This window comes from Macaca nemestrina, chromosome X (genome assembly GCF_043159975.1).
Source record: "Macaca nemestrina isolate mMacNem1 chromosome X, mMacNem.hap1, whole genome shotgun sequence".
NCBI lineage: Eukaryota > Metazoa > Chordata > Mammalia > Primates > Cercopithecidae > Macaca > Macaca nemestrina.
The window spans coordinates 81,520,172-81,538,750 of NC_092145.1; the positions used below are offsets into that span (position 1 = coordinate 81,520,172).

The 18,579-nt window shown below is 39.9% G+C and overlaps 1 protein-coding gene across 1 annotated transcript; it reads right to left on the reverse strand.

Annotated features, from left to right (window-relative positions):
• Positions 1–1,193: 1,193 nt before the first annotated feature.
• Positions 1,194–3,641, reverse strand: LOC105496963 (putative nucleosome assembly protein 1-like 6). The gene has a single exon (XM_011767591.2). The coding sequence runs from the start codon at positions 3,414–3,416 to the stop codon at positions 3,096–3,098; it is 321 nt and encodes a 106-aa protein (XP_011765893.1). The 5' UTR covers positions 3,417–3,641; the 3' UTR covers positions 1,194–3,095.
• Between the last annotated feature and the right edge of the window lie 14,938 nt (positions 3,642–18,579).

Here is an 18,579-nt window from a genome sequence, read left to right on the forward strand (position 1 = left end):
GTTAAAGTAAGGTCTGGGATGGGAGTATTTGTTGGTATTGTAATTAATTCTGTCCTGCTATAGCCTTCCCTCCTGCATTTATTACTTTTATAAACAAGAGAAAACTACCTCTTCTTCAATTATAAAACAAGTATCACAGACGTTAATATTTGTAAAGTGCTCTGAACAGCGTATGGCAAATAGAAATAGTACAATAGAAAGTTGTTTGTTGAATAAAAAATAATGAATTAATTCATCTATATATGTATTTTGGCGATTACAGAACATAATTAAAGGTAACTTAAAATAAGTCAATGCTCCTCTAGACTCCTTTGGGTCTACATTTTATACATTTTGCAAAATATATAAAACCATAAAACCAGAACTTCTACAGCCTCTAATCAAGGAATGCTCTTCCATCTCTAATAACACTCATCCTTTCATCTCCTGCTTCTCTGCTCTGTACACTTCTCACATATGCTCCTCTATACTCCCCTTCATACTTTATACTCTCCTCTGTACTCCTCTGTACTCTCCCCTTCTTTTCTTTCTCTCTTGCAGAACCTACTCCAGCTTCTCCCAGACCAGGTCCCAAATGGGATCTGGTCCCCACCCTCCCTGTGCAACCCATTCTATTAACCCCTCCCTTCTGGCCACTCAGGCGTTTCACTGTCCCCTAAAGGATCCACATTCATCACTCCCTCAACAACCCCACCTCTGCTGGTCCCCTCATTTCCTCCCTCCGCTTCCTCTTCTCTTCTTTGTCACATCACTACCGCTCTCAACCATTCCATACTCCTCCTTTTCACCTCTTTCTAAAGGTGGGACCCAGGGCCTCATTAAGATTTTCATAAAATCTATGAAGCTTTACATTCCTAGGCCCTTTCCACTATGACATTCATATATACATATATAAATAATATTTACATCTGCATTGGTATAAGACATATACAATCCAGGCTGGCTTCACTATTACACATACATCATTATATTCATTTTTCTTCTGATTTTAAAATAAATTTTAAAAATTGGGGTGCTGTAAAATGTAAATCAGGTTTTAGGCATGGTGCATACTATGCCCAATGGATAAGTCTGGCTTACTGAGACCTCCCAACGAAATCCTCCACCTGGCACTTGAATACCTTCAGAAGGAACACAATATTTAAAATCTGTAGTAATTTTATTTTGGAATGAACAACCATGTGGAAATAAAGCTTAAAAATAACGTAAGGAAATCCATTTCCATTAAAGATGAGAACATTCCAGAAACAAAAATGCATACGTTAACCTCACTTTACAGCAGTACATGGTGCAGTCTGTGGCAGGCCTTAGGAAAAATGGTTTTAACCCACGCCTCACTGAACAGCAATAAAGAAACTATGTTTTGAGTAGATCACTATATAAGATAAAATATAAAAGCCTACAAACAAGGTAACTAACATTAAATGTGAATTTGCTATAAATGTTTATTCTTATACTAGCAGTTTCACTAATCAAGTGTATTTTAAATAATATAATCTGCTGCATTTCTATAACAAAGAGATGAAGGCACAGCTAGTGCAAGCATAATAAAATCCATTTACCTCAATGAGAAGGCTAGGAAAAGGATGCTATCTCGCTTCACTTTACAATCCCAAACATAGATCTCAGTTACAAGTTCTGGTAATTTTTCATAGCTGCAGCCTAATAGCAACCTAAAAAAAGCAATGGATTCACAATAGTAAAGTCTTCACATACTTTGAGAATTCACTGCCTAATAAAATTGTTGACAAAGTTTATACCACTGGAGTGCTAGGTGAAATGCATTGTTAAATATATTTGGACATAATTTTAAATTGAAGACTACCAAGAAGAGACACGTGAAGACTGCAAGTAACGAATGATTAAGTTTTGGTTATTGTAAAAGCCGGTTGTTAACCTGGGGGCCCACATACTCCAACCATTCTGCTTCAACAATCGTTGACTTCTGCCTGGGAGTTTCGGTTTTTGCCTTTAGCACCATAAACTGCAGTCACCCAATTCTCCTGAGTCATTCTGTCATAAACCGGGTTATTACATTCCCCGATCATGGCCTCTTGCTCTGCCTCAAGGGCTTCTCCTGTAAAGTATAACACAGCTCTTGAGATGACAAAAGTGTGCAAGGTGTGAGCTAATGAGGTCATTCTCATTAGCATCTAGGCCCCACTGGAGAGCATTGAAGAAGGACTCTTGGGGAAATTCCCGGGTTGCGGTACACATCAGCCCCCCAAAACTGTGTCTTTCAGGACCGTTTGCACAGTGACGTTCTTTCCCTTCTTCCATTCTATCATGGTGCCAAAGCAATACTCTACCGCAGATCCCCTGAAGGGGTGGGGGTCACAGTAATCGAGCTTAGACTTGAGGGTGTATGTTTCGGTCAGCACCTCATTTGTGAAGTAGTCGTTGGGTTCGGAGTGAAATCCCAGGGTAAAAGTGAGTGGCTCCTTGGATTTTGGAAACTTGACTTTCACGTCTCGCAAGAGCTTCAGAATGGGATTGTCATACTTTTGTCGTTGTTGTTTCGTTTTTTCGGAGTATTGCTCTGTAGCCCAGGCTGGAGTGCAGTGGCGCAATTTCAGTTCACTGTAACCTCCACCTCCTGGGTTCAAGCGATTCTCTTGTTTCAGCCTCCTGAGCAGCTGGGACTACAGGCGCGTGCCACCACGCCCGGCTAATTTCTTTCTTTTTTTTTTTTCTTTTTGTATTTTTAGTAAAGACTGAGTTTCACCGTGTTAGCCAGGAAGGTCTCGATCTCCTGACCTTGTGATCCGCACGCCTCGGCCTTCCAAAATGCTGGGATTTCAGGCGTGAGCCACCGCGCCCGGCCTAGTCATATTTCTTAATCAGCGGGGCCACCTCCTGGACATTCTTTAAAGCCGTGAGCCAGAAATCGGGGATCCCTATAGGATTCTCTTTTTCTCCGTCCATATTATGTCCCTCGATTCCTTCATACTCCCCAAACACCTCCCCGACATCCTCGAAATCCTCCTCACAATCCTCCACCAAGTTCTCGTACTCTGGATTCTCCTCTGGACCATATATCTGAGCATTAGAATCACCGGCCACCTCATTATACTCATAGTCCGCGACCTTGAACTTCATCTCTCACACTCCTCTTTCGTGGGCTCATACAGTGCATTGGTGATCTGCCGTCTCTTTTCCAATAAGGGTTCATAGATGGCAGCAAACTTCCTCTCGATGGAATGAAATTCCCTCAGGTACTTGGCCTCTAGGACGGCACATTTGGTCTGAAGCTTTTTGAGAGTGTACACTCGGTACTTAACCACCAGAGGCTGCCTCTCAATAAAATCTACGTCTGGGGAGTACTCCATCAAAGACTGAGGAGAGGCTGTGGCTGCCACAGCACCGAGTAATGGGCCCTTTTCACCGGCTGTGCTGTGTTCTCTGAACCCTTCCATTATTAGCTTTTTGGCAGGGAAGCACTCACCGCACTGTAGGCGATGGCTTGGCCCAGGCCGCCGGCACCTGGGGAGGCTAAGACGGATGCTGAATGAAGCAGCTGCAGCTGCTATGGAAGCTGGCCTGGTGGCGCAAGCCGCGGAGGGCAAGAGTAGCAGGATAAAGGTCTTTCCCACTAGCTGCCGTGGCAAAAGGAGGAGGTTCCACAATCCGATTGTGCAGAAAATGACTCTCTAAACCCTTTTTTTGCTTAACAGCTCGCCCTATTTGCTGAGTAGCCGTGATTGACAAACCGTCGTCCAATGAATGATTAGATCCGTCACATTACTAGTGCCACTCACCTTCCTGGCGGTAGCAACTCCCATAGTTTCTATACGGGAGGGGCTTACTGAAAATCATCTGGTCGGGGAGAAGCGGTCAGAAACTGCTTTAAACCTGAGAAAACTTAAATGTAGAAGAGCAAAGAAATGAGGCGAGAGGTGTTTTTAGAGACCAGAAACGTGACTCAAAGCCTTATATTTAAATACACGAACAAAAGAGAAAAGGGGAAAAACATCAAAATATTAGCCGTGAATATCTTTAGATGGTTTGACTCCCCATTAACTTTTTATTTTCTAATTTTGGCTTTTCAAAATCTCTATGAAGGTTGTGCACTCGCTTCAGATTGGATCAACCCTGATAATATTTACCGGTGTGCAGGGGGATGAGATGGAATGGGGATGGGGGGAAAGGAAGGCCTATGGTAACCAGTGCCCACAGTCATATGTATGACAAGTTCACACTTGACATCTGGGTTATCAATGACCCGGAGCACTGCTGCTGAATTGCCAATTACCCTTTCTCAATGCTGGCTCTTTTGGAGGCAAAATGGAAAGGATGCTTACATGTCAAGCGATATTACTGAAAAGCAAACCATTTGTTTTGAAATTCTGAATAAATTGGAAATATTTGATGACCCAGCACTAGAGAATAGATGAAAGACATAATATGATGTATTCAGAGCAGGGAATACCATGTGACATTAAAAATCCCTATACTAGGGAAAACAGGTTTTTTGGGGTGATATTTCAATATAGATCACCTATAATTTAAAGATTTCAATTTTTAAAAGGGGTTTGTTATTATATTACATATATAAAGGGTTTTTAAAAATAACAGTTTAGTGTAACAATCACATAAATACTCACAGTTAGGGTTTTAGTGTATTTGTTTCCAGGTTTTTAGATGTGTGTGTCTGTGTGTGTGTGTGTGTTAGTTTTATAAAATTATAAATTTATTATTGGTTGAGTGTTTCTCACTCTACCTCAGAGCCACCCTTTTAGATGACAGGTTTCTAGGGACTGTTGATTAGTTGTTTTCTTATGTTAGATGTGGTGCCTGTGCCACTTTCTGCAGATCCTGATTTCCACTTAATAAAACCCCTAGATGATAATGACAAAGAAGAGGGGAAGAGAAGAAACGGGAGTAGAAAGAGGACAGGGTGAAATTCTTCCTATTAGGCTGAAAGGCTCGCGTTAGGGAGTCACAACTGATAGGTCCTGGAGCCTGTCTTGTGTAGAGAATGGACAGAAGAGCTTAAATAGAATATAAAGAATAGATGTTGTTTTCCTCAGTAAATATCCTGTCAATGTTTAGCCACTCCTATTGTGTGTGTGTGTGTGTGTTTGATTAAAACACATCTCATTTAAAATACACTGAAAGCAGAAAACTCAAATAATATGTGAAGTTTCAGTAAAGGTTCAGGTACATGCCTCAGTCCCATAGTTCCATAGTCATAGGTTCTAAATTGCTTTGTTTTCTTTTTTTAATTCTGTAATTGCAAACCGTTTTTCTTTTTCTAATAATAAATATAATACAAACTTACTTTCAAAAATTTGGAAAATGAGGGATTCAAAGTGAATAACAGAAACCACCAGCAGTCTCACCATCCTGAGAGAATTAGTGTGATCATATTGGTACATTTTCTTCTTCTTTATGTGTGTACAACAAATGCACAACTTAAAAAATTAAGATCGTTGTATTGATTCTTCCATACCTGCCCTCTTAGGTTCCTATCATGAGCAACTTCCTATGTCAATAAATGGTCTTCAAAATTATTATGTAAAATATCATTTATTGATAGTTAAGATATTTAAATAGTTTAATAAATAATAAATGAATAAAAAAGGATAGGTTCATTTAGATGAATTCAAATTTGTAAATTTCTTTTTATAGTCATACAAGCAGTCTTCAAACCAAAAGTGATTATACTAAATGAAATGTTGCCAAGGAGAAGTAAGCAATATACACTAGGACCCCAATTTGTTTTTTTTAAATCTCTCTTTTGATCTAGTTGTATACCTGCCGACCTACCATCCTACACTCACACACACACAAACACACATACACACACCCTAATTTGCATAGACGAAGTTTAAAAGGTGACAAAGACACTATCCTTGACTGAACTTTAGACAGGCTCTTCTAAGCCCTCTTTTCAACTAAGCCTCTTCCATGGGCCTTGTCCTCAAGTCTGCCTAGTCCAGTTTTACCAAGAATCCTGCTAAGCTAGTTTAGACAGGATCTTCCGAATCTTGATATATGATCAACCTCCAAATCTGATCAAATTCCTCATCCCTCACTATCCCCTGAGTGATATAGGATCATCTTGGCCTGCCTTCAGCATGAATCCTATTAGGTCTGTTTAGCAAGAATCCTCCCTACCCTTTATGTCTCTTCTTAGTAGTTTTCCACCCACCAAGCAATGCCCACCATCCCACCTTCCTACCCCTCTAACTCTTCCCCTCCCAATCCCACCCTCACCTGCTGCTTTGCTATAAATCCCCACTTGTTCTTACTGTTCGTGGAGTTGAAGCCCATCTCTCTCCCCATTGTGATAGTCTGGATACCACCTATCACAATAGTCCTTAATAAAGTCTTCCTGACTGCTTTATTGGTATCAGAACATTTTTCAGCAATGTTTCTTTAACAATTTCTTTAACAATGTTTAAATACCATAAAGCCATATAGCCAGTTGTTATATCTGGAGTTGTGGAATTTGGGATAATTTCAATGCTTTTTTCTTCTGTACATTTGCCAGTATTTCCTATCTATTTTTGTAAGTCATATTCATGAGTTGGATAATTAGAAACCATAAAAGAATAAATGAATGAGAGGAGAAGAGAGAAGCCCCAGCCTTTCCAATAGTAAATAACTCACCTCCCTTCAGAAGGAGACCAGTCCACAAGAGAGACAGAAAGGAGTTGGGTCACAGTAAAAAAGATTCAATACTTTCAGTGTCCTCTGTCCACCAGCAGGTCCCATTTAGATTACATTTTTTTCTTTGAATACATGGTTTGCATACCCCAGGCATTTCAAAACACTCAGCTGCTGTCATCCAATTTCTAGGTTCTCTAGAGAAACAGAACTAATAGAATATACAGTCATACACCATATAATGATGTTTTGGTCAACGACAGTGGTCCCATAAGATTAGAATACCATATTTTACTGTACCTTTTCTAATTTTAGATATATTTAGAGACATAAATACTTACCATTGTGCTGCAATTGCCTACAGTATTCAGTACAGTCATATGCTGTACAGCTTTATAGCCTAAGAGCAATAGGCTATGAACTACCTGTGTAGTGGGCTCTACCATCTAGCTTTGTGTAAAGCAGGCTCTATCAGAGTGAAAGGAGAAAAAATATACATTTGTTTTGTCTTTTATGATTGTATAGTTTTCTTTACTGTTGCTCTTTTTTTTTTTTTAAGTGCACTTTGAGATAGATACAAAACCAGGGTGGGGTGTGGTGGCTCATGCCTGTAATCCCAGCACTTTGGGAGGCCGAGGCAGGTGGATCACCTGAGGTCAGGAATTTCTTTTTCTTTTTTTTTTTTTTTTTGAGACGGAGTCTCGCTCTGTCGCCCAGGCTGGAGTGCAGTGGCAGGATCTCAGCTCACTGCAAGCTCCGCCTCCCGGGTTCACGCCATTCTCCTGCCTCAGCCTCCCGAGTAGCTGGGACTACAGGTGCTGCCACCATGCCCGGCTAGTTTTTTGTATTTTTAGTAGAGACGGGGTTTCACCGTGTTAGCCAGGATGGTCTCGATCTCCTGACCTCGTGATCCGCCCACCTCGGCCTCCCAAAGTGCTGGGATTACAGGCGTGAGCCACCGCGCCCGGCCGAGGTCAGGAATTTCTGATCAGCCTGGCCAACATGGTGAAACCCCATCTCTACTAAAAATATAAAAATTAGCCGGGCATGGTGGTGTGTGCCTGTAATCCCAGCTACTTGGGAGGCTGAGGCAGGAGAATTGCTTGAACTGGGAGGTGGAGGTTGCAATGAACTGAGATCACACCACTGCACTCCAGCCTGGGCAGCAAAGTGAGACTCTGTCTCAAAAAAAAGAGAGGAAGACACAAAACTGGTTTTCAGAGAATTACAAAGGCTAAGACTGATACAAATCCATATGAGATCCAAATAGAATAACAAACACAACAGTACTGAACTACTTCTGTTTAAACCTGAAATTATTATATTGCCCTTAAGCAAATGTAATTTATGTACATTATGATTATATAAAATGAGTAGAGAAGTTTTTATTTGACATGCAATAACAATTCAGTAACTACTGCTAACTCCTTCCTTGCAAAAGTTTTATTTTTGGGAATTTTAATAAGCACAAATGTAAAGAAGCCAAATTGCTAATTTCCAAAGAGTGCAGATTTGTTTGGCTTGTCTTTCATTTAACTATGGAAATTCCTTGCCTCTATTATAAATATCACAGAACTTTGGCCGGTTGCGATGGCTCACGCCTGTAATCCCAGCACTTTGGGAAGCCAGCATGGGCAGATCACTTGAGGTCAGGAGTTCGAGACCAGCCTGACCAACATGGTGAAACCCCGTCTCTACTAAAAGTACAAAAATTAGCCAAGCATGATGGCAGGTGCCTGTAATCCCAGCTACTCAGGAGGCTGAGGCACGAGAATCACTTGAACCCAGGCAGAGATTGCAGTGAGCCGAGATCTCACCACTGCACTCCAGTCTGGGTGACAGAGTGAGACTCCATCTCAGAAAAAAATAAATAAATAAAAACAAATAAGTAAATAAATATCACAGAACTTTAATTGACAGTAATACAGCCTTGTAATAATTCTAATTCTAAAATGATGAAATCAAATCAGAAAACCAGTTTGACCCTCTAACTTATGTTAAATTAGAGCAGTGACAAAAGTATTGAATGTACACTTTCTGGCAGATTTTATGTATTTATTTATTTAGACACACAGTTCAGATCTACATGGAAGTAGATCTTCCAAATACAGAGCAATTTAAATCCCATGGGTCTATTTCAACATATTAAATTTAGAGAACAATCCATGGGCTTTCCGAAAAACAAAATCTCTAATGAATTGACTAGATTGTCTTCTGATGACAGCATAGCGGATACATAAATAGTATCCTTGGAATCTGTATAAGAGAATGATAGAAGTAGCAAATCAATGAGGCTGTGGGTTTCACTTCTTTATGCATAGAGGTCAAGAGGTTTCACTGGGCTTTTAAATCCCCAGTATACTTATACCACTTCACCACCCAAAACAACTATCTCACCATCCTCCCTATAACATCCTCTAAAAATAAGCCAGTAGACATTTGTTTCCATAGACAAAGTCACAACATTCCTACATCTTACATAGATTACATTTAATAGTTGTTCCTATTGTTAACCATATAGGACTAAATAATGAAAATAAAATCCTACCTACAATTTTATATATATTTTTATGTTATAACTTCCCTGTACTGTATGGCTTTGCTATCATTTAAACTCAGAATGAACTTTTGGAGAATAAAAGAGTATATTTGTGCTTACAGATAGGAATTACTTATTTCCAGATTGTAAGTGTCATCACCACGAAGTAATGATATGTGGTCATTCACATGTTAATTAGCTTGAGTTAGCTATTCCACAATGTATATACATTTCAAAACATGTTGTACATGACAAATATATATATAATTTTAAATTGTCAATTAAAATTAAATAAAATTTGAAATTGCTTGTAAATAAAACCTTATATTCCTGATTCAAAAAAGAAATCATTTATTTCTAAAATCATATCTAATCTTTTTCAAAGTGTGCTTTACCAATGTCTTTTTCTTTGGGGCTTGACATTTTTATTATGAGTCCACAATTTATTGCAAAATCCTTATAACATATTCTCCTCTCCAGCTTCTTCATCTGGAAAATCATGTCTTCAGTCATATGATGAATCAGTAGCAATGTTGGAAATAACATTGAATCTCTTGAATTTCTCCTCATGTTTTATCTAGACAGTGAAATTTATAAAAGTCACCTAGGAAAATTTCTCAAAGTTCAGCCAACAACAGGAAAAATTGCCACAGATCATAGTCTCGAGTAAGAAAAAAGCAGCCACTGATATGGAGAGCCAGCCTAGCCCTCAACAGGTGCTCTCCTCTTTAACATAAACCATCTCACAACACCAATCTAAGAGAAGGCCACTCTGTTACAGTGATGGATCAAAAAGGGTTACTCTGCAATTGTGTTTGAATATAGAAAAACACATGAACATTGTTCAGAGCACAAAAATGACCAAATACTCCCTTATTCCGGCCAGTGTGAGTAACTACTGTTACTTTACCAATTAGAGTTTTAGTCTCATTCTGATATTCCCTATTTCTAGATAATACATTTAAAAAGACAATCACAGAATTACACCCACCCCCCAACATAATCTAATCCAGAGTAAAGCCTAGCTTTCTTAAATCCTCACCCCACTTGCCTAATACAAACACAAATTTTGTATTAAATTCCTTTCAATACCCACTGTATGGAGTTGTTCAAGACAACCCCTAAATTCAGAGATTCACTACTGATCACAGAACTCAGCATACAGTCATAGTGACAGCTAAGATTTATTTTAGTGAAAGGACACAGAGCAAAATCAGCAAAGGGAGAAGGCCCATGGGGCAAAGGCCAAAGGACACCAGGTACAAGCTTCCAAGAGTCCTAAGAGGTGTCACCACTATACACACTTAAACTTCTCCAGCAATGAGCTGCGCCAACACCTATTAGGTGTTGCCTACAAGGAAGCTCATCTGAGACTGAGTGACCAAGGTTTTTACTGGGGGCTAGCCACATAGGTACCCTCTGCCTAGCCCATAAAAGTATTTTATACTCTCAAAAGGAAAGTCGGTGTTCAGAGTAAAACACACTGCTTTTACTAACAATTGAGGCACAATGAGCCTTGTGTGTCAATTAGGAATCCTATTAATGTAGGAAACTGGTTACCAGACAAATTTCCAGATTCTAAACAGTGACCTAACTTGCAAGCAAACTTTTCAACATACATCAATCTCAGACCTGCTATGTTAAAGCTCTTCAGCACAGTCTACACCCGTGGCTGTTGGACAAGGCATTTTTATCAGTAAGACCCCATTTAGCAGGGGGATACCAGCCTGCAGGATTGATTTCAGTTTATGCCCTTTAGAAATCCTGGATTTCACCAGTTAAAAAGAATCCCATTCATCATAGAGGTCTATATTAGAAAGCCAGGTGGCTTCCTACTTAGGTTTTTGCATTAGTCTTTTTTTTTTTTTTTTTAAACAGATTGGGGCATCAATTTAAGCAAAGCACAACCCTGATCAGGAAGCTGAAGCTGACTTGAATGCTCTCCAGGGCTGAGGCAGCATGATGATAAAGCACACACACAGGAAGTACAATACCAGAGGGTAGAAGTGGTATCTATGGAAAAAGAGTGCACAGTTGTTAGGATATCCCAAGAAAGACATAGTTAGTCAGATGTACAGGTTAACAGGGCCTCTAAAGTGGCCTTCCATTGATTCCTAGTCTTGTCCAATTAATTCAGTTTAGTCCTTGGTTTTGGACAGACTGCCTCAAGGCAGTCAGTTTCAAACAATTTTGCTTATCCGTGACACCAGTTCATCTGTTTTGTGTGTGTATATCATCTGGAGGTGGTCTTCACAGAAAAAGCAGGACTTGGGGCCACTCCCTTTTGTCTCATAGTCAGCACTGTCAGGTGAGATCTTAGGCTCAGCAGTCAGTTTGGATTCAAAGCATTCTCAGCAGCTTGGGAGATAACACTGATGCTTTTACTGGGGAGGAGGGGAAGCTTCCAGAAGCAGTTCTGACAAACAAAGCTCTCTATCCCTTCTCCTCTGCCTCCATGGGTGCCTGGTTTGTTTTTCTTAGTTTTTCTCAGTTGTTACAAAGTCAGTGTGCCTCATTCAGCAATCGTAATTTACATCTTTGCTAATTATTTTTTCTCTCATCCAGACCATTCATCTGGATGGGTTTCATGAAAGAGGGACCAAAACATTTCTACAGAAAAACAATTTTACTGACTTAACTGGACCATGTTCTGATCAAATCCTAAATTTTCAAAATGTGTTTATATAACCTGCACTCCTTTTGTCCTGATCATTTATCCAATGGACAGCCACTAAAAAAACAATGCCTTTCTAGGGACAACTGTACAAACTACCAGGAGAAAGGCAAAGGAAGTAGACTTAGGCTCAGCTCACTGTTGCAAAGTGCAACTAATCCAGAGAGGCAAACACAGCAAGTCAATAGCATCCAGCAATCTCTAAGAGGGAGTCAAGTGTCTAATCTTAGGTACAGGAGTCACAGTGTTGTGCTGTGCCCTCCTCTAAACTTGCAGCTTTCATCTGGAATTACATTTAAGGATTCAATTAGTCTCCATGTTAGAAATAAAGAGCCATTCAGTAGTTCAATTTTAAAAGGTCCCATTAGAGAATAAGCCTTTTTCTGCAGGCAGCTGTATATAATCCCAGTGGTCCAACAAAGATACAGGATGCTTTCATAGCCTATGGTCTCATAGAGGAGCATAATAAATCTGCAACAAAGTCTGTGTCGGAGTTCTGTTTATTAAATGAAGCGATTTCATTCAATTTCAGTTCAGTATGCTTACTCCCGAGGCTGAAACAGCTCACAGCAAACAGTATCAGGATTCACATTACAGTCAGGTACAGGCAATCAGCATCTGCAAATTCAGGATTCCAACGAAGCAATAGGCTTTTTCCTAGGCATCAGCAAAGATGGTATGTTGCAAGATCACTCAGCTGTGTTCCAAGTTCAAGTGACAAGCAAGGCTTTCCTAAGTACTTTTTTATATTGTCAGTGTTGGAGTCCAGATTGGCCTCCTCAAAAATTATGCACATTGGGACAAAAAAACGAACAGCCTCTAATGGTCAGAAATTTCATTTCAACAAGGACTCATTAGCAAACTAAAAACCATTATTAATACTCCAAAAGTGTATTTCCATCTGGGATTGCCTATCTTCTAACGCTGTCTCCCTTTATAGAGGTTCTAATAGACAAAAATTACACCAAAAATCATCAGTTACGTAGACTTGATTCCTTCCTAATACTAAAAAGATTAAATTTCAGTTTGCCCACTGGCTGGCAAAAGCAAGAGAGTTGTGTCTCACTAATGTTTGCTTTTTGTGTATTTCCCTGATCATGATGATTCCTTCAGCATTTATGAAATTACAAGCATATACATTTTACATTAGTTTTATTTTTATTTTTATTTTTTTAAAATTTAGTTATTATTATTATACTTTAAGTTGTAGGGTACATGTGCATAACGTGCAGGTTTGTTACATATGTATACTTGTGCCATGTTGCTGTGCTGCACCCATCAACTCGTCATTTACATCAGGTATAACTCCCAATGCAATCCCTCCCCCCTCCCCCCTCCCCATGATAGGCCCTGGTGTGTGATGTTCCCCTTCCTGAGTCCGAGTGATCTCATTGTTCAGTTCCCACCTATGAGTGAGAACATGCGGTGTTTGGTTTTCTGTTCTTGTGATAGTTTGCTAAGAATGATGGATTCCAGCTGCATCCAAGTCCCTACAAAGGACTCAAACTCATCCTTTTTTATGGCTGCATAGTATTCCTTGGTGTATATGTGCCACATTTTCTTAATCCAATCTGTCATTGATGGACATTTGGGTTGATTCCAAGTCTTTGCTATTGTGAATAGTGCTGCAATAAACATACGTGTGCATGTGTCTTTATAGCAGTATGATTTATAATCCTTTGGGTATATACCCAGTAATGGGATGGCTGGGTCATATGGTACATCTAGTTCTAGATCCTTGAGGAATCGCCATACTGTTTTCCATAATGGTTGAACTAGTTTACAATCCCACCAACAGTGTAAAAGTGTTCCTATTTCTCCACATCCTCTCCAGCACCTGTTGTTTCCTCACTTTTTAATGATTGCCACTCTAACTGGTGTGAGATGGTATCTCATTGTGGTTTTGATTTGCATTTCTCTGATGGCCAGTGATGATGAGCATTTTTTCATGTGTCTGTTGGCTGTATGCATGTCTTCTTTTGAGAAATGTCTGTTCATATCCTTTGCCCACTTTTTGATGGGGTTGTTTGTTTTTTTCTTGTAAATTTGTTTGAGTTCTTTGTAGGTTCTGGATATTAGCCCTTTGTCAGATGAGTAGATTGCAAAAATGTTCTCCCATTCTGTAGGTTGCCTGTTCACTCTGATGGTAGTTTCTTTTGCTGTGCAGAAGCTCTTTAGTTTAATGAGATCCCATTTGTCAATTTTGGCTTTTGCTGCCTTTGCTTTTGGTGTTTTAGACATGAAGTCTTTGCCCATGCCTATGTCCTGAATGGTACTACCTAGGTTTTCCTCTAGGATTTTTATGGTATTAGGTCTAACATTTAAGTCTCTAATCCATCTTGAATTAATTTTCGTATAAGGAGTAAGGAAAGGATCCAGTTTCAGCTTTATACTTATGGCTAGCCAATTTTCCCAGCACCATTTATTAAATAGGGAATGCTTTCCCCATTTCTTGTTTTTGTCAGGTTTGTCAAAGATCAGATGGCTGTAGATGTGTGGTATTATTTCTGAGGACTCTGTTCTGTTCCATTGGTCTATATCTCTGTTTTGGTACCAGTACCATGCTGTTTTGGTTACTGTAGCCTTGTAGTATAGTTTGAAGTCAGGTAGCGTGATGCCTCCAGCTTTGTTCTTTTGACTTAGGATTGTCTTGGAGATGCGGGCTCTTTTTTGGTTCCATATGAACTTTAAAGCAGTTTTTTCCAATTCTGTGAAGAAGCTCATTGGTAGCTTGATGGGGATGGCATTGAATCTATAAATTACCTTGGGCAGGATGGCCATTTTCACGATATTGATTCTTCCTATCCATGAGCATGGTATGTTCTTCCATTTGTTTGTGTCCTCTTTTATTTCACTGAGCAGTGGTTTGTAATTCTCCTTGAAGAGGTCCTTTACATCCCTTGTAAGTTGGATTCCTAGGTATTTGATTCTCTTTGAAGCAATTGTGAATGGAAGTTCATTCATGATTTGGCTCTCTGTCTGTTACTGGTGTATAAGAATGCTTGTGATTTTTGCACATTAATTTTGTATCCTGAGACTTTGCTGAAGTTGCTTATCAGCTTAAGGAGATTTGGGGCTGAGACAATGGGGTTTTCTAAATATACAATCATGTCATCTGCAAAGAGGGACAATTTGACTTCTTCTTTTCCTAACTGAATACCCTTGATTTCTTTCTCTTGCCTGATTGCCCTAGCCAGAACTTCCAACACTATGTTGAATAGGAGTGGTGAGAGAGGGCATCCCTGTCTTGTGCCAGTTTTCAAAGGGAATTTTTCCAGTTTTTGCCCATTCAGTATGATATTGGCTGTGGGTTTGTCATAAATAGCTCTTATTATTTTGAGGTAAGTCCCATCAATACCGAATTTATTGAGCGTTTTTAGCATGAAGGGCTGTTGAATTTTGTCAAAAGCCTTTTCTGCATCTATTGAGATAATCATGTGGTTTTTGTCTTTGGTTCTGTTTATATGCTGGATTATGTTTATTGATTTGCGAATGTTGAACCAGTCTTGCATCCCAGGGATGAAGCCCACTTGATCATGGTGGATAAGCTTTTTGATGTGCTGCTGAATTCGGTTTGCCAGTATTTTATTGAGGATTTTTGCATCGATGTTCATCAGGGATATTGGTCTAAAATTCTCTTTTTTTGTTGTGTCTCTGCCAGGCTTTGGTATCAGGATGATGTTGGCCTCATCAAATGAGTTAGGGAGGATTCCCTCTTTTTCTATTGATTGGAATAGTTTCAGAAGGAATGGTACCAACTCCTCCTTGTACCTCTGGTAGAATTCAGCTGTGAATCCATCTGGTCCTGGACTTTTTTTGGTTGGTAGGCTATTAATTGTGGCCTCAATTTCAGAGCCTGCTATTGGTCTATTCAGGGATTCAACTTCTTCCTGGTTTAGTCTTGGAAGAGTGTAAGTGTCCAGGAAATTATCCATTTCTTCTAGATTTTCCAGTTTATTTGCATAGAGGTGTTTATAGTATTCTCTGATGGTAGTTTGTATTTCTGTGGGGTCGGTGGTGATATCCCCTTTATCATTTTTTATTGCGTCGATTTGATTCTTCTCTCTTTTCTTCTTTATTAGTCTGGCTAGTGGTTTGTCAATTTTGTTGATCTTTTCAAAAAACCAACTCCTGGATTCATTGATTTTTTGGAGGGTTTTTTGTGTCTCTATCTCCTTCAGTTCTGCTCTGATCTTAGTTATTTCTTGCCTTCTGCTAGCTTTCGAATGTGTTTGCTCTTGCTTCTCTAGTTCTTTTAATTGTGATGTTACAGTGTCAATTTTAGATCTTTCCTGCTTTCTCTTGTGGGCATTTAGTGCTATAAATTTCCCTCTACACACTGCTTTAAATGTGTCCCAGAGATTCTGGTATGTTGTATCTTTGTTCTCATTGGTTTCAAAGAACATCTTTATTTCTGCCTTCATTTCGTTATGTACCCAGTAGTCATTCAGGAGCAGGTTGTTCAGTTTCCATGTAGTTGAGCGGTTTTGATTGAGTTTCTTAGTCCTGAGTTGTAGTTTGATTGCACTGTGGTCTGAGAGACAGTTTGTTATAATTTCTGTTCTTGTACATTTGCTGAGGAGTGCTTTACTTCCAATTACGTGGTCAATTTTGGAGTAAGTACGATGTGGTGCTGAGAAGAATGTATATTCTGTTGATTTGGGGTGGAGAGTTCTATAGATGTCTATTAGGTCTGCTTGCTGCAGAGATGAGTTCAATTCCTGGATATCCTTGTTAACTTTCTGTCTCGTTGATCTGTCTAATGTTGACAGTGGAGTGTTGAAGTCTCCCATTATTATTGTATGGGAGTCTAAGTCTCTTTGTAAGTCTCTAAGGACTTGCTTTATGAATCTGGGTGCTCCTGTATTGGGTGCATATATATTTAGGATCGTTAGCTCTTCCTGTTGAATTGATCCCTTTACCATTATGTAATGGCCTTCTTTGTCTCTTTTGATCTTTGATGGTTTAAAGTCTGCTTCATCAGAGACTAGTATTGCAACCCCCGCTTTTTATTGTTCTCCATTTGCTTGGTAAATCTTCCTCCATCCCTTTATTTTGAGCCTATGTATGTCTCTGCATGTGAGATGGGTCTCCTGAATACAGCAGACTGATGGGTCTTGACTCTTTATCCAGTTTGCCAGTCTGTCTCTTTTAATTGGAGCATTTAGTCCATTTACATTTAAGGTTAATATTGTTATGTGTGAACTTGATCCTGCCATTATGATATTAACTGGTTATTTTGCTCGTTAGTTGATGCAGTTTCTTCCTAGCCTCAATGGTCTTTACATTTTGGCATGTTTTTGCAATGGCTGGTACCGGTTGTTCCTTTCCATGTTTAGTGCTTCCTTCAGGGTCTCTTGTAAGGCAGGCCTAGTGGTGACAAAATCTCTAAGCATTTGCTTATCTGTAAAGGATTTTATTTCTCCTTCACTTATGAAACTTAGTTTGGCTGGATATGAAATTCTGGCTTGAAAATTCTTTTCTTTAAGAATGTTGAATATTGGCCCCCACTCTCTTCTGGCTTGGAGAGTTTCTGCTGAGAGATCTGCTGTTAGTCTGATGGGCTTCCCTTTGTGGGTAACCCGACCTTTCTCTCTGGCTGCCCTTAAGATTTTTTCCTTCATTTCAACTTTGGTGAATCTGGCAATTATGTGTCTTGGAGTTGCTCTTCTCGAGGAGTATCTTTGTGGCATTCTCTGTATTTCCTGGATTTGAATGTTGGCCTGCCCTACTAGGTTGGGGAAGTTCTCCTGGATGATATCCTGAAGAGTGTTTTCCAACTTGGTTCCATCTTCTCCCTCACTTTCAGGCACCCCAATCAGACGTAGATTTGGTCTTTTTACATAATCCCATACTTCTTGCAGGCTTTGTTCATTTCTTTTTTTCTTTTTTCTTTTGGTTTCTCTTCTCGCTTCATTTCATTCATTTGATCCTCAGTCGCTGATACTCTTTCTTCCAGTTGATCGAGTCGGTTACTGAAGCTTGTGCATTTGTCACGTATTTCTCGTGTCATGGTTTTCATCTCTTTCATTTCGTTTAGGACCTTCTCTGCATTAATTACTCTAGCCATCAATTCTTCCACTTTTTTTTCAAGATTTTTAGTTTCTTTGCGCTGGGTACGTAATTCCTCCTTTAGCTCTGAGAAATTTGATGGACTGAAGCCTTCTTCTCTCATCTCGTCAAAGTCATTCTCCATCCAGCTTTGATCCGTTGCTGGCGATGAGCTGCGCTCCTTTGCCGGGGGAGATGCGCTCTTATTTTTTGAATTTCCAGCTTTTCTGCCCTGCTTTTTCCCCATCTTTGTGGTTTTATCTGCCTCTGGTCTTTGATGATGGTGATGTACTGATGGGGTTTTGGTGTAGGTGTCCTTCCTGTTTGATAGTTTTCCTTCCAACAGTCAGGACCCTCAGCTGTAGGTCTGTTGGAGATTGCTTGAGGTCCACTCCAGACCCTGTTTGCCTGGGTATCAGCAGCAGAGGCTGCAGAAGATAGAATATTTCTGAACAGCGAGTGTACCTGGCTGATTCTTGCTTTGGAAGCTTCCTCTCAGGGGTGTACTCCTCCCTGTGAGGTGTGGGGTGTCAGACTGCCCCTAGTGGGGGATGTCTCCCAGTTAGGCTACTCAGGGGTCAGGGACCCACTTGAGCAGGGAGTCTGTCCCTTCTCAGATCTCAACCTCCGTGTTGGGAGATCCACTGCTCTCTTCAAAGCTGTCAGACAGAGTCGTTTGCGTCTGCAGAGGTGTCTGCTGCGT

Coding starts and splice junctions, on each gene's coding strand:
- LOC105496963 (XM_011767591.2), bottom strand. CDS start 3,416: ATGGAAGGGTTCAGAGAACACAGCACAGCCGGTGAAAAGGGCCCATTA.